Source organism: Nomascus leucogenys, chromosome 10 (assembly GCF_006542625.1).
Source record: "Nomascus leucogenys isolate Asia chromosome 10, Asia_NLE_v1, whole genome shotgun sequence".
Classification (NCBI taxonomy): domain Eukaryota; kingdom Metazoa; phylum Chordata; class Mammalia; order Primates; family Hylobatidae; genus Nomascus; species Nomascus leucogenys.
Window position 1 is genome coordinate 62856190 of NC_044390.1, and position 13770 is coordinate 62869959.

Sequence of the window (13770 nt, forward strand, 5' to 3'; positions counted from 1 at the left end):
GAGGCTGAGGCGGGAGGATCACTTTGGGCCAGGAGTTTGAGACCAGCTTGGGCAACATAGTGAGAGCACGTCACTACAAGAAATTTTAAAAATCAATCAGGCGTGGTGGCACACCCTTGTAGTCCCAGCTACTTGGAATGCTGAGGTGGGAGGATCACTTGAGCCCAGGAGGTCAAGGCTGCAATGAGCTGAGATCACGTTACTGCACTCCAGCCTAGGCAACAGAGCAAGACTCAGTCTCAAAAAAAACAAACAAAAAAAAAAGCCAGTGCCAGCGTGGTGGCTTACGCCTGTAACCCCAGCACTTTGGGAGGCAGAGGCAGGCAGATCATTTGAGGCCAGGAGTTCAATACCAGCCTGGTCAACATGGTGAAACCCTGTCTCTACTAAAAACACAAAAATTAGTTGGATCTGATGATGGGTGCCTGTAATCCCAGCTACTCAGGAAGCTAAGGCAGGAAAATCGCTGGAACCTGGTAGGTGGAGGTTGCAGTGAGCTGAGATGGCACCACTGCACTCCAGCCTGGGAGACAGACCGAGACTTCATCTCAAAAAAAAAAAAAAAAATTACAGCCAGGTGCAGTAGCTCACGTTTGTAATCCCAGCACTTTGGGAGGCTGAGGTGGGCAGATCACCTGAGGCTGGGAATTTGAGACCAGCCTGACCAACATGGAGAAAACCTGTCTCTACTAAAAATACAAAATTAACCGGGCGTGGTGGCGCATGCCTGTAATCCCAGCTCCTCAGGAGGCTGAGGCAGGAGAATCGCTTGAACCCGGGAGGTGGAGGTTGCGGTGAGCCGAGATCGCGCCACTGCACTCCAGCTTGGGCAACAAGAGCGAAACTCCGTCTCAAAAATATATATATATATTATATTACATATTATAACAATTTAATAGTATTACAATATACTTTAATTATATTTAATATTTATATAATATATTTAATATATAATAACATAATACAATATAATATATAAAATGTCTGATGGGATAAATTTACATTGGAGGGAGAGGGCTGGAGATAGAGTTAGGGGTGGGTGTGGGGCTGCAATTATAAATAAGGAGGTCAAGGGGGCCCCCAGTGAGTAAAAACCCGGGAGGTGATAGTGGGAGCCACAGAGCTTTCTAGAGGAAGAGCATTTCAGGCAAGAGGGAAAAGCAGGTGCAAAGGCCCTGAGGTGAGTGTATCTGAAGTGCAAGAAGGAGGTCGGTGTGGCCGGAGCCAAGTGAGCAAGTGGGAAAGGGAGTGGAGATGAGGTCCGGGTGGGGGGCAACAGGAGCCAAAATGTGCAGGGCCGCGTGGGCCCAGCGAGGACTTGGGCTCTGACCGAGTGACGCAGGGATCGCAGCAGAGGAGCAGCCCAAGCGGGCTTAGGCTTCACCGGCGCCCTCTGGCGGCCAGATGGGGACCGACTGTCGACAGAGCAGAAGCCGAAGCCGGAGAGGCGGCGCTGGCCGGGGTCCAGGGGAGGGGACGGTGGCTGGACCAGGGTGGTGGTCACGGAGGTATTTTGAAGGTGAGACCGGGAGGATTTGCTGGCAGACTGGATGTGGGTGTGACAGAAAGGGATGAGTCAAGGGTGACTCCAAGGTTTCGGCGGAAGCAACTGTCAGGACTGGGCAACTGGGAAGGGGAGGAGAGAGGGGAGCAGGCGGGGGAGGAAGACACGGGCTCTGCTGCGGCCCATCCCACGTCCAGCAGAGGCTGCCGGTGGGCACAGAAATGCACCCATCGGGATCTGAGGGGAGAGACTCGGGCTGGCACGTCCATTTGGAATTCCTTGGCACATATATTCTGTAATTAATCGAAGCTCCAGGACTGGGTGATATTGCCAAGGAATTGAGCGTGGACAGAGCAGAGAGGGGGACTGCAATCGGGAAGTCCCCAAGACTACCCTCAGGCTCAACGACTTAGCAAAACTCATAGTGTTCAGCAAAGCTGCTGGACTCCCGGGTTATAGTCAATTACAATGAAAGCAAACGTGAAAATCAGGCGAGGGGGCCGGGTGCGGTGGCTCATGCCTGAAATCCCAGCACTTTCAGAGGCCAAGGTGGGCAGTTGATTGAGCCCAGGAGTTCAAGACCAGCTGGGCAACTTAGAAACACCCATCTCTACAAAAAAGTTTAAAAATTAGTCACATGTAGTGGCATGCACCTGTAGTCCCAGCTACTTGGGAGGCTGAGGTAGGAGGATCACTTGAGCCTGGGAGTTTGAGGCTGCAGTGAGCCATGATTGTGCCACAGGCACTCCAGCCTCAAGGACAGAACAAGACCTTGTTTCTTTTCTTTTTTCTTTTTCTTTCTTTTTTTGAGACGGAGTTTCCCTCTTGTTGCCCAGGCTGGGGTGCAATGGCACGATCTCGGCTCACTGCAACCTCTGCCTCCAGGGTTCAAGCGATTCTCCTGCCTCAGCCTCCCAAATAGCTGGGATTACAGGCGCCCACCACCATGCCCGGCTAATTTTTTGTATTTTTAGTAGAGACGGGGTTTCACCATGTTGGCCAGGCTGGTCTTGAACACCTGACCTCAGGTGATCCACCCGCCTCAGCCTCCCAAAGTGTTGGGATTACAGGTGTGAGCCACAGCGCCTGGCCGACAAGACCTTGTTTCTAAAAAATAAGACTAGGCTGGGCACGGTGGCTCATGCCTGTAATCCCAGCACGTTGGGAGGCCGAAGTGGACGGATCACTTGAGGTCAGGAGTTTGAGACCAGCCTGGCCAATATGGTGAAAACCCGTCTTTACTAAAAACAAAAATTAGCCAGGCATGGTGGCACCCACCTGTAATCCCAGCTACTGGGGAGGCTGAGGCAGGAGAATTGCTTGAACCTGGGAGGCCGAGGTTGCAGTGAGCTGAGATCGTACCACTGCACTCCAGCCTGGGAGACACAGCGAGACTTCGTCTAAAAAAACAAAACAAAACAAAAAGATCCAGGGGATTAGGAAGTACCTCTCAGGATCTAGGGGCAAGGGCCAGGCCTTTCTCTGGGCAGAAAGGAATCCTCTACAGCACAGGAATCAGGAGGGAGCCCTGGAAAGCACCGGCGTTATTACAAGGCCTCGCACCAGCAGCCACATTTCTCTGTTTTCATTTAGTTTTTGGTGGATCTGGGTTTTTTTTTTGTTTTTTTTTTTGAGGCAGGGTCTTGTTCTGTCATTAGGCTGGAGTGCAGTGGCGTGATCACAGCTCACTGCAGCCTCGACCTCCCGGGCTCAAGTGATCCTCCTGCCTTAGCCTCCCGAGTAGCTGGGACCACAGGCACGCACCACCACGCTCAGCTAATTTTTGTATTCTTTGTAGAATGGGGGTCTCATTATGTTGTCCAGGCTGGTCTCGAACTCCTGGGTTCAAGTGATCTTCCTGTCTCGGCCTCCCAAAGTGCTGGGATTACAGACATGAGCCACCGCAGCTGTCCAAGTGTTCTTTCTCAGCCTCCCTCCCTTTATGCCTTTGTCGTTCCCTCAAGCACTTTCCAGAGCCTCCTGTGTGTGGGGCTCTGGGCTAAGGCTCTAGGAATGAATAAGACCTCGCCTGTCCTTAAGGGCTTCCTCACTCTGTGAGTAACCAACATGGCAAAACCCCATCCCTACTAAAAAAAAAAAAAAAAAAAAAAAAAAAAAAAAAAAAAATTATCCAATGTGGTGGCAGGTTCCTGTAATCCCAGCTACTCAGGAGGCTGAGGCAGGAGAATCACCTGAACCCAGAAGGCAGAGGTTGCAATGAGCTGAGATGGCGCCACTGCACTCCAGCCTGGGCGAAACAGAGTCAGACTCCATCTCAAAAAAAAAAAAAAAAAAAAAAAAGTCTGCCCTGAGTCTTTCCTGCTTCAGGGTCAGAAGAGAGGGGTCTCCAGGGCAGGAGGCCTCAGGGGCTGGGGTCCTGCCTGTGTCTGACGCCTTCTCCCGTCTCCTCATCATCGGCACACAGGTGATCTACATGGGCCGCAACCCCCGGGACGTCATGGTCTCCCTCTATCATTACTCCAAGATCGCTGGGCAGTTAAAGGACCCGGGCACACCCGACCAGTTCCTGAGGGACTTCCTCAAAGGCGAAGGTGAGGACAGGGTAAAGCGGGGCAGGAGGGGTGGGGAGGAGCCCTAGAGGACCCTGATGGGCAGAGGGACAGAGGAGGGGTAAGAAAGGGAGAGAGGCAGAGGCACAAGGCATCAAAAGGGGCAATGGAGACAGAGAGCAGGTGGCCAGGAGAAGAAGAGACAGAGGGAGAGAGGCTGAGAGACCGAGAGACGCAGGACAGGCAAGGGACAGAGGAGACAGAGACAGGGAGAGACAGAGATACAGAAAGACTGAGAGAGAGGGCAACAAAAAAGAGACAGGGGCCCGGCACGGTGGCTCACGCTTGTAATCCCAGCACTTTGGGAGACCGAGGCAGGCAGTTCACTTGTGGTCAGGAGTTCAAGACCAGCCTAGCCAACATGGTGAAACCCCCATTTCTATTAAAAATACAAAAATTAGCCAAGTGTCGTGGCACACACCTGTAATCCCAGCTACTCAGGAGGCTGAAGTGGGAGGATCCCTTGAGCCCATGGGGGAGGTGGCAGTGAGCAGTGATTGCGCTATTGCACTCCAGCCTGGGCAACAGAGTGAGGCCCTGTCTCAAAAAAATTAAATAAATAAATAAAAAACAAAAATTAAAAAATAGGCCAGGCGCGGTGGCTCATGCCTGTATTCCCAGCACTTTAGGAGGCCGAGGCGGGCGGATCACGAGGTCAGGAGATCGAGACCATCCTGGCTAACACGGTCAAACCCCGTCTCTACTAAAAATACAAAAAGTTAGCCGGGTGTGGTGTCGGGCGCCTGTAGTCCCAGCTACTCGGGAGGCTGAGGCAGGAGAATGGTGTGAACTTGTGAGGCGGAGCTTACAGTGAGCTGAGATCCTGCCACTGCACTCCAGCCTGGGCAACAGAGCGAGACTCTGCTCAAAAGAAATAAAAAATAAAAAGAGATAAGGAAATAAATGCAGAAAGAGATGGAGTCAGAGAGAGACAGGGAGAGACAAGGAAAGAGGAGGACACGAGCCCCAGGTACTAAGAAAGGCAGCGCCCTTTGGCCACATGTTCCTTTCTCTGCTGCTGTCAGAGACCCTGGCTTTGGAGGGAAATCCAGGTGTGTGGAGGGGGACTGGATGGACAGATAGACAAGGGCCCCCCAAGACGGGCAACCAGGGGAGAAGCAGGTTGGAAGAGCCCCAGAACTTGGTGGAAATGTGGGGGCTCTGGGGGAGGGCGTCCAGCTCTGGGGGCTGGACCTGGGAGTTTGTGGGGCACAGCTAGTTAGACCCATGAGCCCCAGTGGGGCTGGGGGGACCCTGCCACTCAGCCCTCACCCCACTTGTCCCTCTGCCCACAGTGCAGTTTGGCTCCTGGTTCGACCACATTAAGGGCTGGCTTCGGATGCAGGGCAAAGACAACTTCCTATTTATCACTTACGAGGAGCTGCAGCAGGTGAGTCCCCACATCCGCCAGGTGCAGCATCCCCCTCATACCCTCTGCTCACACCCCACACTCTCCCCTTCCCGAGGGTCTCAGGACCCCTCCGCTTCCCCATGCAATGCGCCAGCCCCTGAAGATACTGCAGGAACAGAACAGAGGCCCTGAGCCTGTGAGCAAGGACCACAGACAAAATCCCTAAACCACACAGCGGGCTAGCGGGGCAGAGGAGCTAAGGAGCCAAGGCGAGTGGGAAGGAAGATAAGGACTGGGCAGGGGCGAGATTTAACACAGGAGGGTTGGCTGGACACAGTGGCAGTGGCTCACACCTGTAATGCTGATGCTTTGGGAGGCTGAGGCGGGAGGACCCCTTGAGCCCAAGAGGTAAAGGCCACAATGAGCTGTGATGGTGCCACTGTACTCCGGCCTGGGCAACAGAGCAAAACCCTGTCTCAAAAGAGAGAGAGAAGGCCAGGTGTGGTGGTTCACACCTGTAATCCCAGCACTCTGGGAGCCCAAGGCAGGTGGATCACTTCAGGTCAGGAGTTCGAGACCAGCCCGGCCAACATGGTGAAACCCCATCTCTACTAAAAATACAAAAATCAGCCAGGCACAGTGGCACATGCCTGTAGTCCCAGCTACTCAGGAGGCTAAGGCAGGAGAATGGCTTGAACCTGGGAGGCGGAGGTTGCGGTGGGCTGAGATCGCACCACTGCACTCCAGCCTGGGGGACAGAGCAAGACCTTGTTCCAAAAAATAGAAAGAAAAAAGATTGAACCACATGAAATGCCTGTATTCAACCAGTTTTTTTTTTATTTTTATTTATTTTATTTAATTAATTTGTTTATTTTTGAGACAGAGTTTCGCTCTTGTTGCCCGGGATGGAGTGCAATGGCACGATCTGGGCTCACCGCAACCTCCACCTCCCAGGTTCAAGCGATTCTCCTGCCTCAGCCTCCCGAGCAGCTGGGATTACAGGCATGTGCCACCACGCCCGGCTAATTTTTTATTTTTAGTAGAGACAGGGTTTCTCCACATTGGTCAGGCTGGTCTTGAACTCCTGACCTCAGGTGATCCACCCACCTCGGCCTCCCAAAGTTTTTATATTTGGACCAGTTATATATTTATATAACTGGTCGGCCCCACCAACTAGTTTTTATTTTAAGATGGTAATTTTGGCTGGGCACGGTGGTTCACGCCTGTAATCCCAGCACTTCGGGAGGCCGAGGTGGGCAGATCAACTGAGCTCAGGAGTTCCAGACCAGCCTTGCCAACATGGTGAAACCCTATCTCTACTAAAAATACAAAAAAATTAGCCGGCCATGGTGGCGGGTGCCTGTAGTCCCAGCTACTCGGGAGGCTGAGGCAGGAGAATCGCTTGAACCTGGGAGCTGGAGGTTGCGGTGAGCCAAGATCGCACCATTGCACTCCAGCTGGGTTATAGAGCAAGACTCTGTCTCCAGAAAAACAAAAACAAAAGAAAAGGTAATTTTATATGGTTTTCCCAAATGTTGTTATTATCCCTATTTTATCGACGAGGAAACTGGAGGTTTGTAACTTAAGAGAGGGTTGATAATTTGCCCAAGGCACATGGCTCTTGCCTGCAGACTCTATGTTTATTTTTTCCCACCCTGGTAACTTTCTTTTAATGGAAGCCTCCAGAAAAGGTGTTGGTACTACTCCTCCCCCTCTTTTCCAGCAAGCTTTCTTCTCCAAACCCAGAACTGGGCCACAGAGCCTAACAGCTTCTGGGCTGCCCCTGGGTGTGAGGCGCCACCCACATGTTAGAATTTCTGGGACACGTCAGTGGTTCAGGAAGATAAAGAGACGGAAGGTTATGAAACCAGGAGTGACCTGGAAAATCAGAGCCATGGGGTTGGCGGAGCTGACCAGAGGGCTGACCGTGCTGGGCGCTGCATATCAGAAGGTAGCGATGGCCGGGCATGGTGGGTACGCCTGTAATCCCAGCACTTTGGGAGGCTGAGGCAGGCAGATCACTTGAGGTCAGGAGGCAGGCAGATCACTTGAGGTCAGGAGTTCGAGATCAGCCTGGCCAACGTGGTGAAATCCTGTCTCTACTAAAAATACAAAAATTAGCCAGGCATGGTGGCACATGCCTATAATCCCAGCTACTTTGGAGGCTGAGGCAGGAGAATCACCGGAACCCAGGAGGTGGAGGTTGCAGTGAGTCGAGATAGCAGCACTGCACTCCAGCCTGGACGACAGAGCGAGACTCAGTCTCATTGTAATCCCAGCACTTTGGGAGGCCGAAGTGAGCAGATCACCTGAGGTCGGGAGTTTGAGACTACCCTGACCAACATGGAGAAACCCTGTCTTTACTAAAAATACAAAATTAGCCAGGCGTGGTGGTGCGTGCCTGTAATCCCAGCTACTCGGGACGCTGAAGCAGGAGAATCGCTTGAACCCGGGAGGCAGAGGTTGCGGTGAGGCAAGATCGCGCCATTGCACTCCAGCCTGGACAAAAAGAGCGAAACTCCATCTTAAAAAAAACGCAGAGGGGCACAGGGGAGGACTAAGGGCTCCAGGGACCTGAGCTCCTCTCTGGCTGTGTGGCCTTGGACAAGTGTCTCTCCCTCTCTGGGCCTCTGTTTACCAATTGAGATAAGGACACTTCCCTTGCAAAGCTGATGGTGGGATCGGCACAAATGTATGGGGGGCTTGGATCAGAGCTTGGTACATAGTAGACACACAGTAAGGAAGGTGATATTTGAGCTGCAGCCGTGGCAATGCACCCTTCTGGAAGCCCCATGCCAAGGCCTAGAGGGAGGAATGTGTAGGGAATGGTGAGTCCCAGAAGGAGAGGGTGGGAAAGGTATTGGAAGAGCTGAGACCAGACCACATCTGTTCTTGTTTTTTTTTTTTTTTTTTTTTTTTTGAGATGGAGTCTCACTCTGCCACCCAGGCTGTAGTACAGTGGTGAGATCTTGGCTCACTGCAACCTCCACCTCCCAGTTCAAACGATTCTCCTGCCTCAGCCTCCCGAGCACCTGGGATTACAGGTGCTCGCCACCACGCCCAGCTAATTTTTGTATTGTCAGTAGAGACAGGGTTTCACCATGTTGGCCAAACTGGTCTCGAACTCCTGACACCCGTCTCAGCCTCCCAAAGTGCTGGGATTACAGGCATAAGCCACTGCACCCACCCCACATCTGTGCTTGAAAGCCAGGTCTGGGTCTGGGACTCTGTCCCAGGGCACTCGGGAGCCACGGAAGAGTTGGGAGCCAGTGAGGAGCGGGGTCAGCTAGGGTGTGGGGGATGAGCTGGAGGGAGATGGAGACTGGAGGCAGGGAGGCTGTGGAGCAACAGGCTGGGGCATGGGTCCAGGAAGGGGAGGGTTAGGCCTGAGGAGTTCTAGGCTACAGGGACACAGAGAAGGGGAGGCAGGTGGGGAGGGGCAGGACTCATGATGGACAGGGTTTGGGGGTGAGGGGTACCCAGAGAGGGAGGCCAGGCTCCTGGGAGGATGGTGGGGCCACCCTGCAATGGGGGCCATCCTGCAATGGGGGCTATCCTGCAATGGAGATGTAGACCAGCCAATGCCTGTCTCTCACCTGAAGGAGGGTGATTCCTGGTAAGGTGATGCACTGACCTCTGCCCCGGGCTGTGACCTCTGCCCCCGGCTGTGACCTCTGCCCCCTGCTGTGACCTCTGCCCCCGGCTGTGACCTCTGCCCCCTGCTGTGACCTCTGCCCCAAGCCCACCTATTCTCTCCCCCTAGAGAACCCTCCAAAGACAGAAACTGCAAAAACCCTTAGAGTTGATATAGCCCAACCCCTCAGCTTGGAGTTGGGGAAACTGACGCAAAGAGGCAGCGTCCCTCAGGCAGCCCCAGGTTCGGACCTAGACATGCAGACCCCAGGTTCCATGCTCCTTCCTTGGCTGAGTGACCTCCCTCCGCTGACCCCTCTTCCCCTGCCTGCAGGACTTACAGGGCTCCGTGGAGTGCATCTGCGAGTTCCTGGGCCGTCCGCTGGGCAAGGAGGCACTGGGCTCCGTTGTGGCACACTCGACCTTCGGCGCCATGAAGGCCAACACCATGTCCAACTACACGCTGCTGCCTCCCAGCCTGCTGGACCACCGTCGCGGGGCCTTCCTCCGGAAAGGTGTGGGGGCTCTGGGGTTCGGAGCCCACTAGGCCACTGCCCGGCTGTGTGACCTGGGAGAGTTACTTAACCTCTCTGGGCCTCAGTTTCTCACCCAGCTGTAACACTGGGTGGACAGGGTCACTGTGGCCCCAGGGTTGATCACAAGCAGGGCTTAGCACTGGCTCAGCACACGTGCTGGCCACCCAAGGCGTCCCCATCCAGGAAACTCCCAACGAGAGCAAAACATCCAGGAGTACTGCCAACACCAGGTTTACCTGAGAGAGGAGATTGAAAGTGTCCATGAATCCTCCTCCACGGCCATGTTCACGGCAGAAACACTCAAGCGCTGGGTTACGGGGCGCAGGCGGCAGCGTAGTTGTTCCCTCTTCCTGCTGTAACGAACACCGCAAACTCCATGACTCAAGACAACACGTTCACCACTTTTTTTTTTTTTTTTTTTTTTTTTTTTGAAACAGAGTCTCTCTCTGTTGCCCAGGCTGGCTGGAGGTTGCAGTGGCACGATCTCGGCTCACTGCGACCTGTACCTCCCAGGTTCAAGCGATTCTCCTTCCTCAGCATCCTTAAGTAGCTGGGACTACAGGCACCCGAAACCATATCAGGTTAATTTTTGTATTTTTAGTAGAGATGGGGTTTCACCATGTTGGTCAGGATGGTCTCGATCTCCTGACCTTGTGATCCACCCGCCTCGGCCTCCCAAAGTGCTGGGATTACAGGCATGAGCCACTGCGCCTGGCCTTTTTCTTTTCTTTTCTTTTTTTTTTTTGAGACGGAGTTTCACTCTCGTCGCCCAGGCTGGAGTGCAATGGCACGATCTCAGCTCACTGCAACCTCTGCCTCCCAGGTTCAAGCGATTCTTCTGCCTCAGCCTCCCTAGTAGCTGGGATTACAGGCATGTGCCACCATGCCCGGCTAATTTTGTATTTTTAGTAGAGACAGGGTTTCTCCATGTTGGTCAGGCTGGTCTCGAACTCCCGACCTCAGGTGATCTGCCCGCTTCGGCTTCCCGAAGTGCTGGGATTACAGGCATGAGCCACGGCACCCGGCCTTTTTTTTCTTTTTTTTTTTTTTTGAGACGGAATCTCGCTCTGTCCCCCAGGCTGGAGTGCAGTGGCTCAATCTTGGCTCACTGCACCCTCCACCTTCCGGGTTCAGGTGGTTCTCCTGCCTCAGCCTCCCGAGCAGCTGGGATTACAGGTGCGTGCCACCACACCTGGCTAATTTTTGTAATTTTAGTAGAGAGAGTTTCACCATGTTGGCCAGGCTGGTCTTGAACTCCTGACCTCAAGTGATCTGCCCTTGTCGGCCTCCCAAAGTGCTGGGATTACAGGTGTGAGCCACCGTGCCCCGCCCCTGTTTTTTTAAAATATGTTTTTAATAAAGACAGAGGTCTTGCTATATCGCCCAGGCTGATCTCAAACTCCTGGGCTCAAGCGATCCTCCTGAAAGTGCTGAGATTACGTGTGAGCCGCCGTGCCAGGCCACGTGTACTCTCTTACATTTCTGGAGGTCAGGAGTTGGGCTAAGATCAGTCTCCCTGGGCTAAGATCAAGGTGTCATAAGGGACATGTTCCTTCTGAAGGCTCTAGGGGAGAATCTCTTGCCTCGCCTTCTCAGTCGTTGACCCACCTGCATTCCGTGGCTCATGGCCTTTTTTTTTTTTTTTTTTTTTTTTTTTTGAGACAGAGTCTTGCTCTGTCACCCAGGCTGGAGTGCAGTGGCGAGATCTCAGCTCACTGCAAGCTCCGCCTCCCGGGTTCACGCCGTTCTCCTGCCTCAGCCTCCCGAGTAGCTGGGACTACAGGTGCCCGCCACTGCGCCTGGCTAATTTTTTTGTATTTTTTTTAGTAGAGAGGGGGTTTCACCGTGTTAGCCAGGATGGTCTCGATCTCCTGACCACTAGCCTCTTCCTCCCAAAGTGCTGGGATTATAGGTGTAAGCCACCGCGCCCGGCCAAGTGAAGCATATTCTAATCTCTGACCCTCCTCCCTTCTATAGGGACCCAGGTGATGACACTGAGCCTGCCCAGATATTTCAGGGTCCTCTCCCCATCTCCAGATCTTTAGCTTAATCCTATCTGCAAAATCCCTTTTGCCACATAAGGTCACATATTCACAGGTTCCAAGGATTAGAACGTGGATATGGAGGGAGTCCTTATTCAGCCCACCCCAGGGAACCCCTCCCCACAACCTCATTAAGGGTGCTGGGTAACATGGGGCACGTGTACTTGCTAAAAGGCAAACTATGGTCCCCTGAATGCCATGAGCCCCAGGTTTCCAGGTGAGGGGTGATGCCCCTGTGACAGCCCCACAATGAGAAAACTGAGGCTTGGGCTGGGTGCAGTGGCTCACACCTGTAATCCCAGCACTTTGGGAGGCCGAGGCAGGTGGACCACCTGAGGTCAGGAGTTTGAGACCAGCCTGGCCAACATGGTTAAACGCCATCTCTACTAAAAATATAAAAATTAGCCAGGCGTGGTGGTGCACGCCTGTAATCCCAGTTACTCGGGAGGCTGAGGCAGGAGAATTGCTTGAATCGGAGGTTGCAGTGAGCCGTGATCACACCACTGCACTCCAGCCTGGGCGACAGAGCGAGACTCCATCTCAAAAAGAAAAAAAATGGAAAACTGAGGTTTGGAGGGTTCCTGAGGCTCGCTTGCTGTGCCAATCAGCAAATTGGTTACAAGCCCTGAGCACAGAGCCTGCAGAAGGGGGTCTCTTTCATGTCCAAGCAGTAATGGCTGCAGCATGGAGCGCTGTGGGGGCATTGAGACAGGAGGCCTTGTTCCAGCAGGGCAGGTTTGGGACTGGTCGCAGAGGAGGTGACACAAGCTGTCAGGTGGGCAGGAATTCAGGGTTGGAGACAGAGGTTCTGGGCAGACACTTAAAGGGTCCGGGATAAAGGGGAGGACTGGCAGGAAGCCTGCAGTAGCAGAGGCAGTGAGGGCGGAGGTGAGAACGGCGCCAGGTGACAGGCCAAGACTCTGCCACCATAGGACACAAAGGCAGCAATGTGGGGGGTAGCGAGGATGGTGTTTCTGGCAAAGGGAACACCTCGCCAAAGGCTGGGAAGGGGAAAGAGGTTGCTGGAACGTTGGAGGTAGGGGCGCAGTTCTCCCCAGAGGCTCCTCACCCCCTGGTGCCCCCTCTTCTCCAGGGGTCTGTGGCGACTGGAAGAACCACTTCACGGTGGCCCAGAGCGAAGCCTTCAATCGTGTCTACCGCAAGCAGATGCGGGGGATGCCGACCTTCCCCTGGGATGAAGACCCGGAGGAGGATGCCAGCCCAGACCCTGAGCCCAGCCCTGAGCCTGAGCCCAACACCAGCCTGGAGCCTGAGCCCAGACCCAACTCCAGCCCCAGCCCCAGCGCTGGCCAGGCCTCTGAGCCCCCGCACCCGCGACCCTGAGAATAAACACGTCGCTTCTGCCCAGGTTCCTTGATGCACTGTGGCAGGGCAAGCAGCGGGGCGTGGAGAATCCTCACCATACCAAGGCTTCCAGAGGCCGGGGTCCCCGACTCAGAGTCCCGCCCAGAGGCAAAGGTGCTGCAGGAACCCGGCGCTGGGCATCTCACTTCCCAGGGTGGGGGCCTGACTCCCCAGTCTGAGGGAGGATGGGGCTGGGGGCCTGGACTCCCGGGTCTGAGGGAGGAGGGGCTGGGGTTTGGACTCCCCAGTCTGAGGGAGGAGGGGGCTGGGGGCCTGGACTCCTGGGTCTGAGGGAGGAGGGACTGGGGTTTGGACTCCTGGGTCTGAGGGAGGAGGGAGCTGGGGGTCGGGACTCCTGGGTCTGAGGGAGGAGGGGTTGGGGGCCTGGACTCCTGGGTCTGAGGGAGGAGAGGGCTGGGGATCTGGACTCCTGGGTCTGAGGGAGGAGGGAGCTGGGGGTCGGGACTCCTGGGTCTGATGGAGGAGGGGCTGGGGGTTTGGACTTCTGGGTCTGAGGGAGGAGAGGGCTGGGGGTCTGGACTCCCGGGTTTGAGGAAGGAGGGGCTGGGAGGCTGCACTCCCAGGTCTGAGGGAGGAGGGTCTGGGGGCCTGGACCCCTCAGTCTGAGGGAGGAGGGGTTGGGGGCCTGGACTCCCAGGTCTGAGGGAGTAGTATCTGGGGGCCTGGAGTCTCGAGTCTGAGGGAGGAGGAGCTGGGGGCCTGGACCCCTGGGTCTGAGGGAGGAGGGGGCTGGGTTGTGGACTCTTGG

The 13770-nt window shown here is 54.6% G+C and overlaps 1 protein-coding gene across 2 annotated transcripts in view; it reads left to right on the forward strand.

Annotated features, from left to right (window-relative positions):
* SULT2B1 (sulfotransferase family 2B member 1) overlaps positions 1-13000 on the forward strand; it is a 48516-nt gene extending 35516 nt beyond the window's left edge. For both annotated transcript variants that reach the window (XM_003269739.4, XM_030821881.1), the window contains 4 exons: positions 3930-4056; positions 5370-5464; positions 9393-9573; positions 12730-13000. In XM_003269739.4, coding sequence (XP_003269787.2) covers positions 3930-4056; positions 5370-5464; positions 9393-9573; positions 12730-12980 — 654 coding nt within the window. In that variant the 3' untranslated portion in view covers positions 12981-13000. The remainder of the gene's footprint in view (positions 1-3929; positions 4057-5369; positions 5465-9392; positions 9574-12729) is intronic.
* The last annotated feature ends 770 nt before the right edge of the window (positions 13001-13770 follow it).